The following is a 21481-nucleotide window of genomic DNA, read 5'->3' on the forward strand; positions in this document are numbered from 1 at the left end:
TGTAGACTGGAGAAAGAGCCAATGGGACCAGATAATGGAATGGTTACGACAGAGAAAGGGATTGTTTTAATTGGAATGAGATTTATGTGCCACTAATTTGAATAATGTAGCCATCAGGGAAAATAGTGCTCAGCATCTAAGTGGAGATGGCATCATAAGGAGCTAAAAACATTGGCTAGGAATGATAAATCAAGAAGGTCCTTAACATTCAATTAACTCCTGATGCTCCTAACTCAAGATAGGTACGGATGCACAGGAAATGTACCTGAAGACATATGAAGATGAGAATGGAAGAAAATAATGGCAAGAACTGAGGGGGGGGGGGGGAATCTGTTTCAAAACCCACACCAAGAGATCCTTTGAAAGTTAATTAAGAGAATACTGTATAGTTTCAGTTCCATGTTGCACCAGTTAAGTGAGGCCTATCTTGTAAACCACAAGTACAGAATGCTACTTAGATAAATTCCCCACCATCACCACAAACCCCCCTTTGGTCCCAATTTGGATCTATTCTGAAACCTATCAATAAAGCTCAGAGAATGTGCAACTGGGCCTGCAAACCCACTGTCACTAGAGGGATGAGGTTGGTCTTATAAAATACAACTACTTCACATTCAGCCATCTTGTCATACATAGTGTCCATATCCTTCTGAAAAACCAACAGATGTGCATCTCTAAGGGTATGTGCAAAGCAAGCAAATTACTACTGAAGGGCAGGCAGTATTTCTGCCCCTGGGACAGAAACAATAATTTTAAAAAAAAATGAGAAGAGGAAGCAAAAACCAGAAGTGTTTGCATCTGCAAGTGGTTTTTTAAAATGTGTGATTTTTGATGTTAAACAATGGAAAGTTGGCGACAAGGTGAGGTGCTGCTGAAAGATTGTCCCCACCACCACCAAAAAGGGAGGTGGTTCCAGGAGACTGAAGGTGTCCTGGACTTTTTCCACTGGGAAAAGTTTCTTGAGCTTGCCTTATTTCACTCCAGCAAACATACCTTCTATGGTAGAATACATCAGCAGTAACATCCTATAAGAATATTCAAAGAGCCATGCTAAATCACATCAAAGGATCACCTAACCCAGCGATCTGTTCTGGCCAGTCAGATGGCACAAAAAAGACATGATGTCAGTAGGTCTCCTGTTGCCCCGCTCAAAGTTGCACATTGTAAATTGTGAATGTATAAAAGAGTGAAATTATTGTTTTGTTTTTGTTAACTGCCCTCGAGTCGATCTCAACCCATGGTGATCCTATGGCATGAGACATATCCAAGACTCTCTGTCCTCCACTGTTCTGTTCAGTTGCTGCAAATCCATATCCATGACCTCTTTAATAGACTCCATCCATCTAGCTGCTAGCATGTGGCCTTCCTCTCTTTCTGTTTCCCTACACCTTTCCTAGCATTATTGTTTTTTCCAATGAATCGTGCCTTCTCATGATGTGTCCAAAGTACAACAGCCTCAGCTTTGTCATCTTGGCTTCCAGAGAGATTTCTGGCTTGATCTGGTCTAGGACCCACTCATCATCATCATCATCATCATCATCATCATCATCATCATCATCATCATTTCTTATCCACCTTTCCCCTAACGCTCAAGGCAGGGGTGTAACATAGATTCAAACACATAAAAAATTAAACACATAGGTTCAAACACATAAATATAGGACACATTAAATTTATTCAAACATAAAATTAAAAATATATCAATCTAAAATTAATAGTTTAAAATTGGCTGGGTAGGCCTGCCAGAAAAGATAGGTCTTTAATTCCATTTTACATTCAGATAGCATGTTCAGCTGTCAAATCTCTCCCATGCAGGTCATTCCACAATCCAGGGGCAGCTGATGAAAAGCTCTCCACAGTCGAACCTACCTGTCTCATAGAGTTCCTCCATGGCTCGCCAGGTCTCTGCTCTGATTTCTCTGCTGCTTTTACCAGGGAAATGGGCATCAGGCCAATGCACCAAATAAAGATCTGAAAGAAAAATACAATCCAGTTTTTCTTTTAATTCATCAGTCATTCCAAAGACTCTTAAATCAGACAGATACTGTATTTAAAGCCCAAGGCAAATGTTCCTAATGAAGAAACAAATGAATTGCTGGATTTGGCCAGAAGGAGAAAGCACCTCTGAATCTAGACTGCAGCTAGAAGACAAGACCAGACGGTGCAATCACTAGCTCTAATAAATTCTCCTCCAAATTTCCTTCTTAATATCCAGGTAAACCCATTTGTCTAGACGCTCAGAGATGCAGCTAATTTACAGATACCCACATATACAAAAGCAGCTTTGTACTGTGCTTGAGAAACTGTAACAACCCAAGCAGAAAGCCCCAGCAGCTATGAGAATTGCAAGACCTCTGGCCGGCTTCAATATGCAGGGCTTTTATCATTCTTCATGTCAGTGCTGCCATACAAGCCACATCTCAAGCAACATTTCCCTTTTATGGAAGATTATGCTTCATCTACTGTGGTAAGATCTTTATTTCATACAGGTTCAACTCAAAGGTAAATGTATACAAGACAGGAAAAAATATACTGTTCACCAAAATCATATGTGCAAGTTCCAAACAAAGTACCTCTTTTTAATTCAACACCACATAACATAAGCTATGATAACCACCACATTTGTATGGTTTCTTTGAAATCACTTAGCTGCCTTGAATCAATTCCATGCTGGGAAAAAGGTGGGATATAAATTCAACACAAAAACAAATAAATAAATAAATATGCAGTTTAGTCATTGACACCTGGAAAAATGCTAATAATTTATGCAGTATTTTATACAACAGTTTTCAACCACTCTTTTTTAGCACATCGGACCTTCCCTTTCTCTGTGCAGTTTTACAGCATTTTGAAACCACTTTAACTGCCATGGTTTCATCCTATAGAATCCTAGGATTTGTAGTTTCTCTGCGAGAAGGCTATGTTACTATGTACCAGGCACCATCTTCCAAGACCTGATAACCCTAACAAACCTAGACCATACAGTAGGTGTAGGGGATGTGTAGTCCTTTGGATGTTGTTGGGTTCCAGCATCAAAACAGCAAATACTGAAGAATTCAGTAAAAATTTTACACACACACACAGAGCAAATACTGGAGAGCTTCTAATGAATTTCATGAAAAAGGCTCCTAAGGCCTTCAGAGGGCTATATTAAAATTACAAAATGGCATCATTTAAACATATGACATCAATTTACATAATATATTTGTGCATGTGTACTGATTCTTTATCTATGGAGTCAAACATCCATGGTTTGAAAATATTTTTAAAATATATAATTTTTTAAAAAAAGCAAATCTTGAGTTTGCTATTTTATACAAGGGACACCATCTTAGTGTGCCACTGTATTTAATGGGACTTGAGTATCCATGCATTTTGATATCCACAGGGGATCCTTGAACCAAACACCAGCAGATACCAAGGGCCCTCTGTACATATATACAAAAAGAGAGATTGAGAATTCCAGCTGACTGGTATATACACACTCTTGTCTTTTGTGTTTCATGACTTTATATTGTGAGCTGCAAGAGTGTGTTATTGTGTATATGGTGTGAGAGTGAAAGTGGGAGAAGCAGTGAGAGAGAAAGAGACAGAGAAAGAGAGGAGGTAGGTGAACAGGGAGTGAGAACAGGAGGGGGAATGAGGTGGGGTAAAGTATCTTTTTAGACTCACTTTGACTTTCAGGCTACAATCTACCCTATATCTACTTGGCCCTTGCGATCTCTTCCAACTCTACAATTCTATGATTCTATGATTCTACTTAGGAAACCAAATAGAATAATATCCCAATACAGCTCAATGTATACAGATTTTCCCAGTTGATTCAGTTCTGTTACTTCAAGTCACTGGATTTCTCATCCATTTCTAGGGGTTGTTCATTTCCCAGGAGTTGTCAAAGTTTACAAGAAAAGCTCATCTTTACTCAAAATGAATGACTAACTTTACAGAGTTAGCAGTCATCAACATGTTTGTAAGTGGAACTAACATTTGTGATTCCACCAGAATTCCCACCACAATAAATGGGAATCTACTAACAAGGATCAGAAGTGGGTCAAAACATACATGGATCATGCATTCAAGCAAACCAAAAGGCAGACACAGGAAAAAATATTTGTGGTGAAAAGCCCAGATACCAAGGAACGTAGCCTCCAAAGCCAAACCTAGTGATTTAATTTTTCTGCAATTTTGTATAGATTTAATACAGCTGCTTGCAGCCAGAGGCTAAACCTTACATGGAAACAGTGAAAATCATATCCATTTAAAAATGCAAGTAGTGGAATATGTCTTTAAACCTCCTCTCCCACAGCTTAATACACATTTCCAGTTTCCCATGACTCTGTAATCTATTATGAGTTGGATAGGAAACTTGAAGAGGGCTACAGCATGTTGATCACACACCCACTGTTCTTTAAAGAAGCTCTACCCCAGAAGTGGGAAATGAGAGCCTATAAAAATCAACACAGCTGCAGGATTCCCAAAAGCTCAATGTGAGGTGTGCAACACCTTGACACAATTTGTCACATGGAAGTAAGAATTTGGGCATGATTCCTGTTCAAAATCCACTGAGATGAGAAGGATTCTTTGTGGAGTTGAATCAAACTTACTTTCATCATCATTTAGTGCCTGGAATATAACAAGAAGGAGAAGAAATAAAATACCAATAGAAGATGAATTAAAAGAGGGAACAAAAAGAAGTAAAGCCAGGTAGCCAAAAGAAAGTTCTTAACTGCTGATGAGAATACTCTTTCAATGATCTACCTGTACAACAGAAACACCACTTTGTGCTTCATTAGTTTTGCATCATTTTTAATACAAAAGAAGCTTTTAGCAAACATATTTAATGTGGTAAGCACAGCACAGTAAGGATATTTCGTTCTATACCCCATTCCATTCCATATTCTAACAAAAAGCATATTGGCTCAGAGAAAAGAGGTATATATGCTCTGTTTCAGCTCACAGTGCAAGATCCCTCTAAGTCTAAGACAAAATCATGAATTCAATGACTTCTGATCTCTCCCTCAAGAAACCTGTAAGCAAAATATTCCCACTGACACTCCATACTTTTGTGTCTTGCTAAAAAAGAAGAAGGAGATCCAGATGGAGAAAAGGAAAGCAACACTGCTTTAAAAAAAAAAACTGGTTAAGAATTTGGTCCTGTTACATCATTTATCCTTGAACGCTTTGTTTTCAGGCCTAGACTTTCCGGCCTTCAACAGGAACCAATTTTTACTTTAGCAAGCCATTGTCACATCTGGACATTTTAAATACAAATACAAATATACATTAACAGCCCTGACCATAGAAATCATCTACATGGAGTGGGGGGTGGGGGAGTGAGGGAGCTATATTCATTATTTGGCTAGATGTAAAGCAACTGGGTAGGTGATGTAAGAAGGAACATTTTACTAAGTATTCACCCAGATTTAGTAACTGTGTACTGAAAAGAGAACTAGATAAACACCATACCTAGATATTCCACACCAAGTCTCTTGCAAGACTCTATGCAGGCTTGTTTCGTGGTCTCATAGCCGTAGTCACTATGCCAGAGTTTGGTGGTTATCCAGAGATCTTCCCGCTTGATCCCACTCTCCTGGATAGACTTCTGCAGGAGCAATTCACAGCCATACCTCTTTGCTGTGTCAATATGACGGATGCCACATTTCTGAAGTGCATACACCACAGCATCATGGGAATAGCCACCATAATGGGATGTCCCTTGAAACACAAAGGCAAAACTTTCATTATTTTGCTAATTTTTTAATGCACATGTTTTATATAGAGCCACTCCATATAACCTGTAAGAATAGGGATAACATTCTACATTTCATTAATGCTATATTAACACATATTTTTTCTGTTAGATTTATAGCCTCTGAGTTACAGTTCCCAGGATCTCTGGAGAGAAGAAAGCTATTTAAAATGAACAGAATTTGCAGCCCGGAATGGTGGTAACCAAAACAGGGGTCTTGTACCTCATTCCTAGTTGAAAAGAAATACTACACATGTGGCTGGCCTTTGCAATGACTAATGTGTCATGACTGCAAGCTAACATGTGCTGGCCTGAGACTGCCTTCTTCAAGGGGCAATCATGAAGTGTAGAGTCAAAAGAGTTGGTTCACCCATCAACTGGCTTCTCATCCACTAATGATTGGCAGCCAAAGTACCCAAGCAAATGGCACTGAATTCAATATTGAGGGGACCCTGGGTAATATAAAAGTTCAGTCTGTATTTTTAGAACTATGAAAGCTCAGTCACACACAAAACACACTATGACAGCCAGGTGATGAATGTGTATGTATGAACCACTCTAGAATGGAAGACTTTAAAAATATCTGGTTTCCAGCTTGCCTGTTACTAGCCAGTTAATAAAAGATAGACAAGCTTACGTGGATAACTTCTATATATGATGTACAAAGGGGAAGTTTTGCTTCTTGTTACCCAAGGAATTTATACACAAGCCAAATCTCTAAAGTCGAACCTCTGGCCAAGGTATGAAAATGAATAAAACTCTTACCCAATTCATTGCCAAATGTGTGTTACTAACATGAGAACAAAGCCACCACCTTGGCTCTCAAAATTTTCACCCTTTCTGAAAGGAGAGCTGGAAGGGATCTAGTTCCATGGAGTTCTAGTTTTCCATCACATGCCTTTATTGAGAGGGACAAGGGAACGATTTCTGCATAAACACACTCCCAAGTGAGTTGGCCTTGGACCTCTTGAAACTAACTACCCTACCCTTCCTCCTATTCTAACATAACAAACCCACATTGTTCCACCCTACCAATTGGCCTTGCCAGACCTGTGAAGCAAAGGATGCAGTACAAGGGGAAGTGATGGAAATACCACATGAAAAGCCAACTTAAAAGGGCACTAAACTTTTTGTTCATCAAACACAGGACAAAAGTCTTTCATTCTGTGCCTGCAAATGGCAACAACCCTTTAACTATTAAGCTTCTGTTTGTATCCAACCTGACAAGGCAGACTCCCTCTAAATTCTTGCTCGCCTTCCACAGAATTCCCCTTTCTTGATTTGCTCATTCCTGGCATTCCTGAATGCTTCATGTCCCTTCTGAATCATTACTTCCTTTTTCCTGATTTCACAAGTTTCATCCTGGATGATGTTCACTTTGCATCCTTTGAATCACTGCCCCTTCTCTTACGTTTACAGCAGAGCATCAACAGAACATTTTCTGAAAAGTTCTGGTATCATCTCCATCTATCCTCTAAACATCCTTTACAAGGACGCTCAGTAATTCAGACTACATGATGAAAATGTTACCCTGTTCCACTTTTGGTACTCTGGCTAAGAATATTAGTTTTGACCAGCTTTATTGGAGTGACAGCAGCCTGTCCTCTAGCAGAATCGAACCAAGGTCTCAGTGGAAAACCTTCTTTGCAACATAAACTCCCCTGACCTAGTTTCTTCTAAATGACAGATGGATTACAACTCCCCTCATCCCACCCTTGGTGAGCAGTGCCATTAGCTGAACTAACTGAAATGATGGGAGCTATAGTCCAACATATGGGGAGGGTAGCAGGTGGAAGTAGTCTACCTTTGTATAACATTTGTGCTAAAAACCCTCCATTTGTTTTCCTGGAAGGGGTTACTCCCAAACTATCAGTGTTTTAGAGAATATGCCCCGATAATGTATGGTAATAGTGTGCTATAAGATATAGTCAAATGTTTCTAGCTTCTCTTACATTCTATATTTAAGATTTCATTTTGCATACCAATATCAAAGTTGAAAAGATATAGTCACATTTGGTTTGTTCTGAAAACCATGAACTATATTATTCAGATTTCCAAAGATCTGAACATGTTTACCAAGAGATGAAGCAAAGAAGATACTGAAAGTTAATGAGCTATTTTGAACTTCTCTTCTAGCTCTTCCAATAGAGCACTAAAATATAACACATAATACATTTTAGTTTTTATTTTAGTTGAAAATGCATGGTGGTAAAAAGCCTGCTGGAAAGCCTTTTTGGAACTTAAATTCTCAGAGTCCTTCATTCATCTTTTCCAGTTGTAATCCAAAGCTCTGGACGAGGAGTTAAAGTATATGCATGTGTACTATCCTGTTATTCCATGGATGTTCAATCAAGTACAGAACGTATGCCAACAGGGCAGGAAGTGGTTTTGCTGGCAAAGCAATTAGCAGGAGGGCTGCAAGATAAAAGTGTGCCCCTAAGGGAAGGTGTGCCCCTAAGAGTAGGGGACTGTGGTTATCTTACACCTTCCATGTAGCTGTTTTTTCCTGCTCAGCCCTTAGGAAGCACACACTCATCTTTTATCCTTTAATCAGCTACACACAATTTCCAAGGCCATCTGTTTGACCGCTGGATCCAGTTCTGTTGGGGGCCTTTAGTTCTCTGAACACACTTCAGCATGTATCTGTGAAATTGTATGTGACCTTATGGAGAGAAGTTAGACAAGGGTTACGTTCTGTGAATGTCCTCACCCTCTTTTCAGCAGTCACCATCACACACACCATAAAGTTCACATTATCTTTCTCCCTAAGACCATGCGTACAAAGCACAAAATCCTATGGATAGTTTTTGCATTGTCAACCAGTCCTGAGAGATGCTCATTAGGAATGATTTTATTTTCAGAGGCACAAGCTTACTCTACTGGATTTCATTCTATTATCCAGTTCCTGAAATTGTTCATTCATTTGGTATAGTTTCCTGATTCTGGTCTGCGTTAACAATGCCTCTAAACTTGGCGTCATCTGTAATTTTCATTATAAGCCTTTTTCATTTTCAGTAGCATCTATTCTCAAGTAGACTGAGAAATAAGATGGGGTGGTGGTGGATGAGATTTGCTTATACTGACTACTCAACTAGACTGTTTAGTGAGTGAGCATTTCCTTCAACTGTCCTAATTTGGCAGTGACAAACCAATTAATCTTCTAGCATCTCACTTTCAACTGCTTTTAAAATGTCCCAGTTTTTCTCTTCTCCTCACTCTTTTGCCCTTTGTCCTTGGTTTACTTCAGTAGCTGAAAACTGAGTTCAAAGTGTCAAAGTACTTTGCGCACAATTGCCTCTGCAGAGGAAGAGGAGAGGAGTGGCGAAGAATCTTATCCTTCCCTGTAGACTTATGGAAAAGCAAACTGCTGCAGCCTCTCCTACTTGTCTTTTCTTCCTCGTTAAAAATTTTCACCATCTTGATCACACTGCGATGTTGCTTAGCCAGAAGCATCCTGGTTTTCACTGGGGAAATGTTGGAAAGTATTAGTGACTGAGTGTGCATATATAAAGAAGTCAGTTTCTTTTCTTATGTGACTCAAATCCAATGCTCAGTTAAAATCTAAACTGATTTTTACACACCACACTTTTTTTGTCTAGAATAGCAGTTATCATTTCACGAAAGAATATCACATTAATCTAAGACAAACTCCCTTTATTGAATTCGTTCTTTGTAAGGTCACACACACCACCTTCGTTCATATGCCTAAGTAGTATTCAAACATAGGAGTAAGGAATCTTTTTTCTTTTAATAGTGAACCTTTATCAGGGACAGAGTCAATGGCAGGTGAAGCCAAAACTGCTAGTGACTGCACAGAACACTGTTACCTTCCCACTGAAGTGGTACCTATTTATCTACTTGCATTTTTACATACAGTACTTTCGAACTGGTAGGTTGGCAGAAGCTTAGTCTGTCATGCAGTGCTTAGGCCTTGAAATGCCAAACTGTTGATCTTGCAATCGTCAGAACTGGCATCTTAACTGTTCAGTCACTGCATTCTAGGTTCTAGGGCTACCAGAACAATAAACAGTTAGTTAGATTTAATTTACTTCTTTGTCACTAGGGTTGGTGTCACTGCCCCCCATCTCCTCCCATAACACTCCATACAGAATGTTTAGTAATGTTTTTGTACTAATGTTACTCATAAATCATGATTCCCATACATCACTAACTGTAATGGTAATAATTTTGACAGAACGAACTAGCAAAATTAAAATTCTACTTTTAAATTCTACTTTTAATTATTTTGAATTTGTACTTTATAAAATATTTTCAAGTCATGGATGCCTGAATCCATGAATATAGAATCCATGGATAAAGAGGGCTGACTTTAACCAATACCATACACATAGCCTAAATGTATTCATGTGTATATTATTTCATGTGTTTAAACTGAAACTTCAGTGAGATGTGATTTTTAAAGAAAATTTTAAAAGAATTTTTAATTTAATTTTTTTTTAAATTTCAAAAAATCAAAATTTATTTATTAAAGAACCATAGGCCTCCCTTTTCTCCTCCCAATGAGCCTTGCCCCAGTCACATCATCTCCTCAGCATTTTAAAGGGATGCAAGCACATCACAGCCTATTTCTGCCCAAAGGCAGGTGTTTGGGGAGCAGTGGTGTCACACACACATCTGTTGTAGTGTCACCCCCTGGACACTACACATCATGGATAGTGTAAAAAGGCGTCTAATATATGGGAAGTTCACAATGATTGGGGAAAGGAAGAAGGGGCATGACTAGGGGGGCGCACAAAGTACAGAGCACACCAGGTGACACCTGAATGGGGGACTGAATGGATTCCCCAATATTAGAGGCCTTTTTACACTATCCATGATCCTGCTTTAACTGCCATGATCCAATCCTTTGGAAACGTGGGAGTTGCAGATTAAGGAGGGATATTCAATATTCTCAGCCAGAGAATTTACCTCACCAAACTGTAAATCTTAAGTTGCCAGTGGAATCAATGTGTACCATACAGAAGTGTACAGGAGTTCAAAGCAGGAGTCCATGGACTGGCTTCAAAGAGTCCATAAACTGATTACAAAAATGTTTTTTTTTAATTTATTTCACTCCTTTCTCCCTTTAATGTTTTTTTTTTCCTGCCATGGTAAATTTTAAGTGTTCGTTGTATTAATATTTTCCCTTCCAGAGTAGCCTATGTGAAAGAAATCAGAATCCAATGCAATAAAAAAAACTATATGCAAATGTTTTTTGTGTGTTTTTGTTTATGTGGTGTATTTTACAACGGAAGGGGTCCATAGCCATCATCAGATTCTCAAAAGGTTCATGATGCACAATAAAATAAAATAAAATAAAATAGAAACTAAATGTTAAAATAATAAAGTAAGTAAGTAAGTTTAGGAACCACCACATGTGGGCATGGTGATAGCTGATGATGGGCAAAGCATAAAATTAAGTTATATTATCTGGGGCAATTGTCTGCTGCGACTCTTTAATGGAAGTAATGAATCATTGCCAATTCCATCCCCTGACTGATCAAATTAGATCACTAACTAAACATCATTTTTCTTTCACTGCTAGTATCCAGCACTGAGACACCTTTCCCTTTACTCTCAGCAAGACTGTTCAAAATAGTCCTCTTTATTAAAAACTCAATGAAGAAATTTATCATCTAGAACAGTGGTTCTCAACCTCCTTCCCTCAAGATGTTTCAGACTACAGTTTCCAGAATGCCTGACCACAAAGTCTGCTCGCTGGGATTTCTAGAATTTGAAGTTCAAAACATCTGGAGGGCTCATGTTGAGAATAACTGATGCTGAACATCCAGTGGTTTACAACACCAACTTCCAACCAAATCTCCCATTATATTATATATTAAAAGCATCCATCCTCTCTTGGTTTTAGGATGAAGTCTCTCCATGTCAGTGTCTCAGCCTGAAAAACTGTATATGCTGTTCCCACAGAAATCCTCCTACTATCCCAACTAAAGCAAGTCAGTGAACATACTTTTCTTAACTGTATTATTTAGTTCTTCTCTTATGATTGTATTGTTTATATATTATAGCGACTCAGTTGTTGGAGGACATGAATACTATCTTTCCTATATTGCACCTGCCCATCAATGTAAATATTTCTATTATACTGTACATATTCATGTATAAGTCTAGAAATTTAGGTTAAAAAAATGCCCCCAAAAATTGAGTCGACTTATCCACAGGTCAATGTAAGTACTGTATCTTAACTTTATTTTTAAAAAGGAATGATCCTCGGTGAAAGGCAAGAGCATAATGTCCTGGAAGCACACACATTCAGATTCTCGCATCCATCCAGCCTTTAATGTGAGCATAAAAAGTTATGCCTACTGAAATTTTGTAAGTTCTTTGGCATTGTTTTCTTTTGCTTCATTCTTTAGATCCTATGCTAAATGCCCCTAAATTTTACCCTCGACTTATCCACGGTTCATATCAAAATCCATAATTTTTGTTCCAAAACTTGCCTTAAACTTATACATGAGGTCGACTTACAGTTGAGTATATACGGTAGTTGCTACTCCAGCAAACAGATAAAGAAAGCTTTTTTTAAAAAAACTATGCAATATAAACAATAGTGGTGCAAACTAAAGGAAATTCAAACAGAATACACCACTGCAAATAAAACACTGGAAATATAAGTTTGTTTTGTACAAAGCAAATGCATTGCTTCGTTCCATCAAAGAGTAATTTTAAATTCAATAATCTTATCTCTCTGTTCAACCCATTGTCTTTTTCTATTCAACAAAGGTATATATTTTAATTCTCAAGCATCCAACTGCAAAGTATGACATAAGTTATCTTTTAAGACAATGGTCAAGAAACCAAAGATGTAATTTCTAACCACTGAGGAAGCCCTATTAGCACTGATCTTTATTTTTTTACCAATTTGTTCAAAAGCTATCAAAAAGAAATAAGACTATCTATCAGGCATGACTGATAAAATATATAACAACCAAACTGCAATAAACAAAGATATGATAAAATTACAAGAAATGAAAGAAAAGGAGACCATGTAGAAAGGGGAAGCAAGGGCAAAGAAAAAACATATACTTCCATTCATCTAAAACCGCCATTAAAAATTCAACAACATGATAACAAAATTATTTTTTTCTCCAATGGTACACCGCAGACTCACAAACTGCTGTTTCAAAACCAGCATATAAATATTGTGTTATTTTTACATTTCTAACTGACCAATTTTATTAATATAATCTCTTTAGGAATTAAAATTTGCACATTATAGTTTCAGAGTCTGTATGTAACAAGTTACAGATATCAGTTACTTGTAACAAGGTTGGATTTTTTTGTGATTGTTATGTGCCGTCAACTGAGTTCTGACTTATGGTGACTCTAAATTGAACCTATAACTGGTTTTTCTTGGCAGAATTTCTTCTGGAGAGGTTTGCTTTCCTCTGAGGTTGGGAGAATACAAGTTGCCCAAGGTCACCAAGTAGTTTTCCATGGCTGAGTGGGGATTCGAACCCTGGTCTCCCAATATAATAATAATAATAATAATAATAATAATAGTTTTTATTTGTATCCTCCCGCCTCTCCCAATGGAGAGTTAAAAACACTTGTAATATTACAGAGTTAAAAACACTTGTAATATTACAACATACAACAATATCCTAGCCCAATGCTCAAACCACTATACCACATATTTCATAAAAAGTGGGAACATTAATTGCAAGTGCATATAACACTTCTAAGTAATTTTAGTGGCATTTTCTGCAGACTGGCATGCTCTTATCAATACTGTTCAAAGCACTGTATATTTGTAAAAAAAAAATTTATATTACTGTTATTCAGACCATCACAAGGTATCCAGAACCAGCATGCTGCAGACATTTGATAAAATGAATGTGTTTATATAATTATGGCAGTGAGATATTAAAGGAATGCTGGATTATATAACTACCATAGGAAAGCTACTACACGTTTTTTCATAACAAACTCTTCCCTTTTAATAAGCGGTGTCTGCGCCAAGGAAATTAGGTTGTAATTATTGTGTCTGTTGGTGACTAAAGAGCCATTTCCAAGCAGAAGGAATGAATGAAGTTCATTCAGAGGTCTTGCAAATGGGTTCGGATCCTTTCCATGCATAATAGATTCCAGTAAGAAAATTTAGGGCACACAGAACTTGGGATGGGAGGATACTCTGCCAAAAAAAAAAACAACCCAAAAATCCCTGGACCATTTATTTGTCACAGTTGCCCCTTTGCTGTGTTACTTAGCATACCAGAAATTGGATAGTTACTCCAAATATTATTATTTAGGGACAGTCACATCAGTAGAAATGCTGCAGTTGATGGAACAGAAAAATGCAATCAGCCCCTGTTTCTCAAAGCTTTGAACATCAGCTTCTTTTCTAATGGAAATCCAGTGAAACTTCAGGGAAACCAGGGCCTAGAAAAGAAGGAAATGTGCTTGTTCTTGAAAAGTTAATTTTCCAAACTCTATGGGAAAACCAGAAATTAAGTGCTGCAGGTGGGAGAGAAATATGTGGGTCATAGGAGTAATGTTATTGTCATGTGCCTTCAAGTCATTTCTGACTTATGGCAACCTGAAGGTGAACCTATCACAAAGGTTTCTTGAAAAAAGTCATGCGTACAACCTTAACACTTCCTATTAAACCTGGAAGTGATAGAGGACATATGTTGTTGCCAAGTAATCTCACACACACAGGCATGTGTGCGTGCACACACATCTCTTGATTTACTCTCCGTTCCAGATTAACAATTAATATTCCATTTTGCAGAGACTGGAAAATTACACCTTAATTTAAAATATGTAATTAGCAGCAATAAGATGGTGTAGTGGTTTGTGCATTGGAGTACAACTCTGGAGAGTGGAGACTATAGTTCAATTCTCAGCTTGGCCATGAAATGCACTGGGTGACCTTGGGCAAGCCACATCCTCTCAGCCACATGGGAGAACAATGGCATACCCTCTGAAAACCCCATGATAGGTTCGCCTTAGGGTTGCCATAGAAAAATGGACCAAAGATGGCCTCCTAATGCTGAATATCACCTCAATAACCATATGACAGCAAGTGTGTGTTTATGTAAGGTTGCCATAAATCAGGACCTCCAAACCGGGGGAAATGTAGGACAAAAGTATGAAATGTAGGATTTTTTTTTTAACAAAAATGGAGCCTCCATTTTAAAAAAACGTGTCCTATATTTCATAATTAAATCGCTGGCAGCCCCACATGCTCCTTCTCGGCCTCTGCGGAGGCCTCGGCAGGGAGGGTGGCGCGGCTGCGCGCAGGTGGCACCACCTCCCCCTTCGCCTGCTCCACCCCAGACCTCGCTGCCCTCCTCTTCCTCCGCGCGAGGTGGATGAGGAGGGCAGCGAGGCCCCGTGGGTTGTGGCGCAACCCCACTGCAACCGGGGTTGTCCCGGTTTTTGGCGGCACCCGTGATGGGAGTGGGCAGGTGCCGCCAAAACCGGGGAAATCCCGGTTGCAGCCAGGTTATGGCAACCCTATGTGTATGTCAAGACTCCTTCTGTTCCCCTCCAGCACCAAACCTTTAGCCCAGGCTGAACAACAGGAGTACACCATTAACATGGAAGTACAGTATTTCACATCTTACATTTTCTGACTGCTGAATGTGCTAATCTAAAAAATGAATTAAGAACAAAACAGAAAAACAGAGACCTATTAAGTTTGGTACTAACAGTGCACTTCCATACACTAACCTACAAATAAAATGAACAGGCATGCTATATCTTACTATAATTATTGCAAGTCTGCATGGGTATTACAGTATATAGGACCACATTTTCATTCTTTCTTTTTTTAAAAAAAAAACAAGTGTTTAGAAAATTAACTGTAATTCTTATAATTTGGCTGAGAAACTATGGTTTCAGTTCTCTGCTTCTCTTCAAGACCTTGTTATACCTTTCTGTTCTGTGCATAATTCGGGATGAAAACCAAACCAGTTTCATAAGGGGTAAAAATGTACAGCACTTTGAAAGCTGAGCAAAACTTACAGAAATGATAAACAATAAGGTCATAAAGAACTGAATCCTATTTATAATTGATTATATAATAATTTCACCAGCATATAGTATATAAACCAGAAAGGCTGTTATTTTAAGTTTTTCAGAGCTCTATAATCTCCCATTCATGTTCTTGGCCTCTGCTGTGAATATCCTATTACTCTATTTTTCAGCCCTCAGAATTAATTTGCTGCCCAAAAAGCTGAGAATTCTTTTTAACTGTTCAGTTTCTCACAGTGCATTTCAGAAGCATAGCCTAAGTATTTACAAGCTTTATCTATATCCTCCGAAATCCCACTGCTTCCATAAAAACAGGATGTGTGCTAAGGAAGCCCTATGGCTAGTTATCCGGGACTCATTAACCTTGAGTAAAACTATGTCATTTTGTGTTTCAAGTTTTGTGCTCTATAGTTTGAGGAAAGTCTTTGCAGGGCTTGGCCATAAAATGGAAAGCAAATCTGCAATGGCATGAGCATGCTAATTTATTTGACACCAAATCTCTCATTTCCTTTGACTTGCTCAACATTCAGGCAACATCACAGAAATGTTTTGACTAAACATGGATAGGCCTTTTAGTTCCACTGTTTTGCTTAAGAAATCTGTCACTTCCAAAGCAACAGCGTTCCATAAAAGAAACAGGCATGTTAGTTTTCTGATAAGACACCTACAGCACAATGCTTTCTGTAGAGTAGCTCATGTTTCAAAAACATGGCTATTTAACTGCACACACAAAATCTTGTTTATCATACCACTATGAAACGTTTATCATGTCTTATCAGCTTTGGAACACTGCAGAGGCTTTCATTACAGCAACCCAACATAAGGAAGACCCAGCTTCAAGAGTTCAAGGAATGCATTATGATGCCTTTAGCTCAAGTTCCGTTTTTTGTTTTAAAGCATGCAGTTGTTTTACTATTGTTTTGAAGCAGTGGTTCCCAAACTTTGGTCCACCAGCTGTGGAGTTTGACTCCCAGAAGTTCTAGCCAGCTTGGCCAACAGCCAGGCATTGTTGAAGCTGAAGTCCAAAACATCTAGAGGACTAAAGTTTGGGAACCACTGTTTTAAAGTATGTTCCAGGTAACCATGAGATACTTACCAGCAATTTTGTGTTTAGAGTTCCTTCTGCCTACCTTCAAAGGCTGCTGTCAGGCATGCTGTGGCAATATACTATTCTGAATATAATTTATTTCTCATTGGTTCAGGTGAGTGAGGGATATAAGCAATGTCTTGGCCCAGAAATGTATTTTCGGGATAATTTGCAAAATACATTTCTGTGGCCTGAAGCGTTTAAATGCCATGTCACCCAAGCTGCTGGAAAGCTGGCATTTAGAACCTGTCTGTTTTGCCCCTTAGTCACACATAGTGGCACAAAAGTCTTGATCTTGTACTTTAGAAAGGAAGCTTTTAAAAAGGATGCCTTTTGAAAATACACATAAACAACATGTCAGTATACTGATTTAATTTATCTTGAAAGTGGTAAAGTCTCATTCCTGGTATCAATCTATCAGAGAATAGGTGCATTAAGGGGCTGAAATAGGATTGTTATTATAGTTTCGTTACCACAATCACTTTGGAATGCATTTTTTTTTCACAAGCGCAATTGACTGAGAGGCTACCACATTTTCACTCTCTTAATTCGAAATCCTCCTTTCTTTGTCTGATTCTCTAAAAGTTTCCCAACCACAGAAATCCTAAGCAGAGGTTTTAGTGTTTTATATAGGAGTCTTCCATAGCTTACACTGGCCCTATACAGACAGGCCAAAATAAAGCTGCTTCGAGTCACTTTGGAAGTATTCTGTTTAAATAATTCATGCATATTAAGAGCCCAAAAGCCACACCAAAGCCATGATCCAGTCCTAAGGACTTGTGCACAGCTTTGGTGCAGCTTCCGGACTCTTGGGACGCATGCATCATGTAAACAGCATACCTCCAAAGTGACCCGAAGCAGCTTTATTTTGGCCTGTCTGTATAGGGCCACTGAAAAAGAGAAGAAATTATTCCAAGCATTAATAATATTGCTAAGAATTACAACTTTGGACCATTGACACCTGAGCGTATACAGTATTGAGTCCGATCAGGATCAGGAGCAGAGTTGGGATAGATTACTAAATACTAAAGCAGATCTCATTGGAGGACAGCCACAAAGTACTTTTTCACCTATATCAGTCCGTTAAAAGAAGACACTCATACCTGATCAATTGTACCTAGGCTGTCCCAGAGGATGCAGGTGAAAGCCACCCTCAAAATGGGACACTATTTTCATTGACCTCAAAGTAGCCATTCTAAAACAAAAGAACTCCAAAAGCAGAGTCCAAAATGAATCATCTCAACTGCAGTTCATCAAGAATTTCAACACCTGTGGATTAGACAGAGGCCAAGATATGTCTGTGTGTATTTTAAAAAAACAGAATAAAACCACATGGCATATGCTACTTAGTTCATCAATGCAAGAATGTCTGTGTCATTACCCATTAGCCATTTTTGAGTGGCTAATGTTTATAAGACAATTATTATTGACACTTCCTTGTTTTCACTTCACCACAGTAACAGCTACACCGCAGGAAAGTGCCACAAAAGAAGACTCCAGATTTCACTGTACAGTATTGAGTTTTAAATCCACCAGTCATGTGAAAATATTAAGTAATATATATTATCAAATACAAACCACAAGACCTCATTCTTGAAGGGCCGAAAACTTAGTAAAAGTTTACAGATAATGCACAGGCTATGGTAAGAAGTTTTACTATTCTCTTTCTAAAATTTTACTATTCTCTTTCTGCCTATCTGTCCGGCATCAAAGGCAGGTCAACAAGGATGTTCTAATCTGGAAAGGCCTACAGGAAGAGATCCGTCTTAATAGCCTTCTTAAAGGTTTCCAAGGTGGTAATCTGATGGATCTCATTTGGCAGGTCATTTCAGAGTCTAGGAGCAGCTGCAGAAAAGAATTGATGGGTCATTGCAGAAAGTCTAGTAGTCCTCTTCGGTTGAAGCAGATTCTTCCCAGCGGAACGGAGAGTGAAGGGAGGGTGATATGGGAGAATGTGCTCCCGCAAGAAGCTATGTAGGGCTTTAAAGGTTAAAACCAACACTTTGTATCTTGCCTGGAAACTAATAGGCAGCCAGTTAAGGGATTTTAAAACAGGAGTGATATGGGCAGATCTAGGTGTGCCAGAAACCAGCCTGGCTACCATATTCTGTACCAACTGAAGTTTCCGAACTTGACACAAATTATTCTAAGAATATTATTTATGATCTGGGTTCAGGAGATGCTTTCATGGAGCCTATCAAAATACTGGACAGCCAGCATAGCGAAGTGGTTTGAGAGTAGAGCTATGACTCTGGTGATCAGGGTTCGATTCCTCACTCAGCCATTGAAACCAATTGGATGACCTTAGGCAAGTCATACACTCACAACCTCAGAAAACCCAATGATAGGTTTGTCGTAGGGTCACTGTAAATCAGAAATGACTTGGTGGTACACCATCACCTTCAGAACAACCAAAATATTGACCGTAACTTACTACAGCTCTGTACTTATGACCTTACCTAACAAGGTTAAAAATCTTTCCATGGTATGACTGTGTTTCTTGTCTATAATTATAAATTGGAAACAATCATTCAATGTGTACAATCCATGCATCAAACTACAGAAGCCAGCTACAACATTAGGAATAGGTTTGCAAAAGCTACATGCACAATTAAAAGGGTATGAAACCAAATTTTTGCCATAATTTACAATTTTGTCATTTAAGCTCTCGTTGCAGTTCGCCCATGAAAAGACAGACTTGTGCAGCTATTCTGTATTGGATCTCTTACTTTCATTTTATTTTACAGTAGATTCAAACTGGTCCATTACTTTGACATCTGCAAAAGTTTCCCCAAAGCAGTTGATCCTTCCTGGACTGTGACGTTTGACATGAAAAATGACACTGAAAGACATGCTTGAAAGAGTCATCCACACACAATGTCTTTCTAAACCTGTGTGCTATTCATTTGGCATACCTGCTTTTAACATATCAGCACCAATAACTCGTTTTCTAAAGCAGCCTCTGGATAGTTTTTTGTGGGTTCTTCAAGCTATACGGCTGTGTTCTGGAACAGTTTGGGCCCAAACAGACAGGACAAAATAAAGCTGCTTCGGGTCACTTTGGAGGTATACTATTTCAATGATACATATCTTAAGAGGCCAGGAGCTGTGCCAAAACTGTGCTCCACTCCTTAGGACTGGAGCGCGGCTTTGGTGCGGCTTCCAGCCTCTAAGATACATGCAGCATTCAAACAGCATACCTCCAAAATGACCCAAACAGCTTTATTTTGGCCTGTCTGTTCAGGCCCTTTATTTTTGATGTTTTGCCAGCATCTGTCGCTGGGATCTTTCTCTGAAGATGCCAGCCACAGATGCTGGTGAAACATCAGGAATAAACTCTTCCAGAACATGGCCACATAGCCCCCCCAAAAAAACCCACAAAAAACTATGGATGCTGACCGTAAAGCCTTTGACTTCACATCAGCCTCTGGATGTTGGCTAGCTTTGCTGCTAGGCTTATCCTAGGAAGCAGACCAACATAAATGTAATACAGGAGGGTCAATCCAGGGCAGAGCGACTCAGACAAAGACCTGGAAACTTTTATAAGCAGGCCAGGGAAAACTGATGGGGTGTCTGCAACAGGGAGAAAGGGAGGATAATAGTGTTTCCTTAGCTCACCCCATGGACACCCTATGCAGAACAGACTTGACTGAAGCTGACTGACAGCACACAACAAAACAGAACTATTCACTTCTCCAGGAATAAAATGAAGATTCACAGTATGCTGCATGGTGTACTCTTTACAATGCCAAGTTTGAAAAATCAAGAATATTTTTTAAAAAAAAAAATTCCCCCATCTTTGCAGCTCACAGTCACTTTAACAGCGTTTCTCTGCTTGGAGGAGGAGATGTGAAACCAGAATGCAGACCTCTGAAAGGCAGGTGATGAAAGCTCATTCCATGTAAGAAATTTCATAAGCTGGGCTGCAGCAGCAGCACACTTATTTAAAACATCTTCATGGAGAAAGTGCCAAAATCTTGAAGGCTTTTCTTTCACTCAACACTTTCCCACCGTTGTGAGAACTATTTCTCATTAACAGCCAAATTGTTTTCAGATGCTCTGCTATAAGATGTTTCCTTAGAAACCATTTGGTAAAAGGCTGTGGCTTTCTTCCATAGAAAACCTCAAGCAGTGAAAAGGCAGATTTTCTGGCATAAATCAAATCCAATTTCCAGGGTTCACTAAACCTTTTCTCCTCAGAATAATGTTTTGTGACTAGATCTGAACAGTTAATAGTGCACAAAGAATTGCTGGTGTGAACCAGTTTTAAATGGTTTCCACTCTACTCCTTTTGTTACAGCCAACTGAAATTACTTCCAGTACTTATTATACCTGGATGGGTCCTTCGCCTCCATAGTTTTTCTTTTATTCCCACCATGAGATAGGGAGAAACCTGACAGCAAACTGTGAAACCCATAATCTTTTTGTGAGGCTGTTTTGTAAATGTGTGTGAGAAAGAGAAAGTGCTATTACTTTTGATGTGGATTAAGTATTTCCTTTCCAAGAATATCCTATCAAAGTACAGGCTACCTGCAGAGCATTTGCAAGAACACTCAATGTATCACCTTGTTGTCAATCTAAACTAGATGTGTGTTGCTGTGCGGGTGTCATCAATAGCGATCATGGGTGCTTTTCTGCCTATA

General features: G+C 38.8%; 2 protein-coding genes across 7 annotated transcripts in view; both read right to left on the reverse strand.

Moving 5' to 3' along the window:
* Positions 1 to 9202, reverse strand: part of LOC121929015 (uncharacterized oxidoreductase ZK1290.5-like) — a 60593-nt gene extending 51391 nt beyond the window's left edge. Inside the window, exons 1-3 of the mRNA XM_042464340.1 lie at positions 9133 to 9202; positions 5467 to 5715; positions 1870 to 1971 (exon numbers count right to left, since the gene is read on the reverse strand). Coding sequence (XP_042320274.1) covers positions 1870 to 1971; positions 5467 to 5715; positions 9133 to 9202 — 421 coding nt within the window. The remainder of the gene's footprint in view (positions 1 to 1869; positions 1972 to 5466; positions 5716 to 9132) is intronic.
* Positions 1 to 21481, reverse strand: part of DPH5 (diphthamide biosynthesis 5) — a 221938-nt gene that overhangs the window by 189840 nt on the left and 10617 nt on the right. The gene's annotated exons all lie outside the window — the stretch shown is intronic.

Source organism: Sceloporus undulatus, chromosome 4 (assembly GCF_019175285.1).
Source record: "Sceloporus undulatus isolate JIND9_A2432 ecotype Alabama chromosome 4, SceUnd_v1.1, whole genome shotgun sequence".
Classification (NCBI taxonomy): Eukaryota; Metazoa; Chordata; class Lepidosauria; order Squamata; family Phrynosomatidae; genus Sceloporus; species Sceloporus undulatus.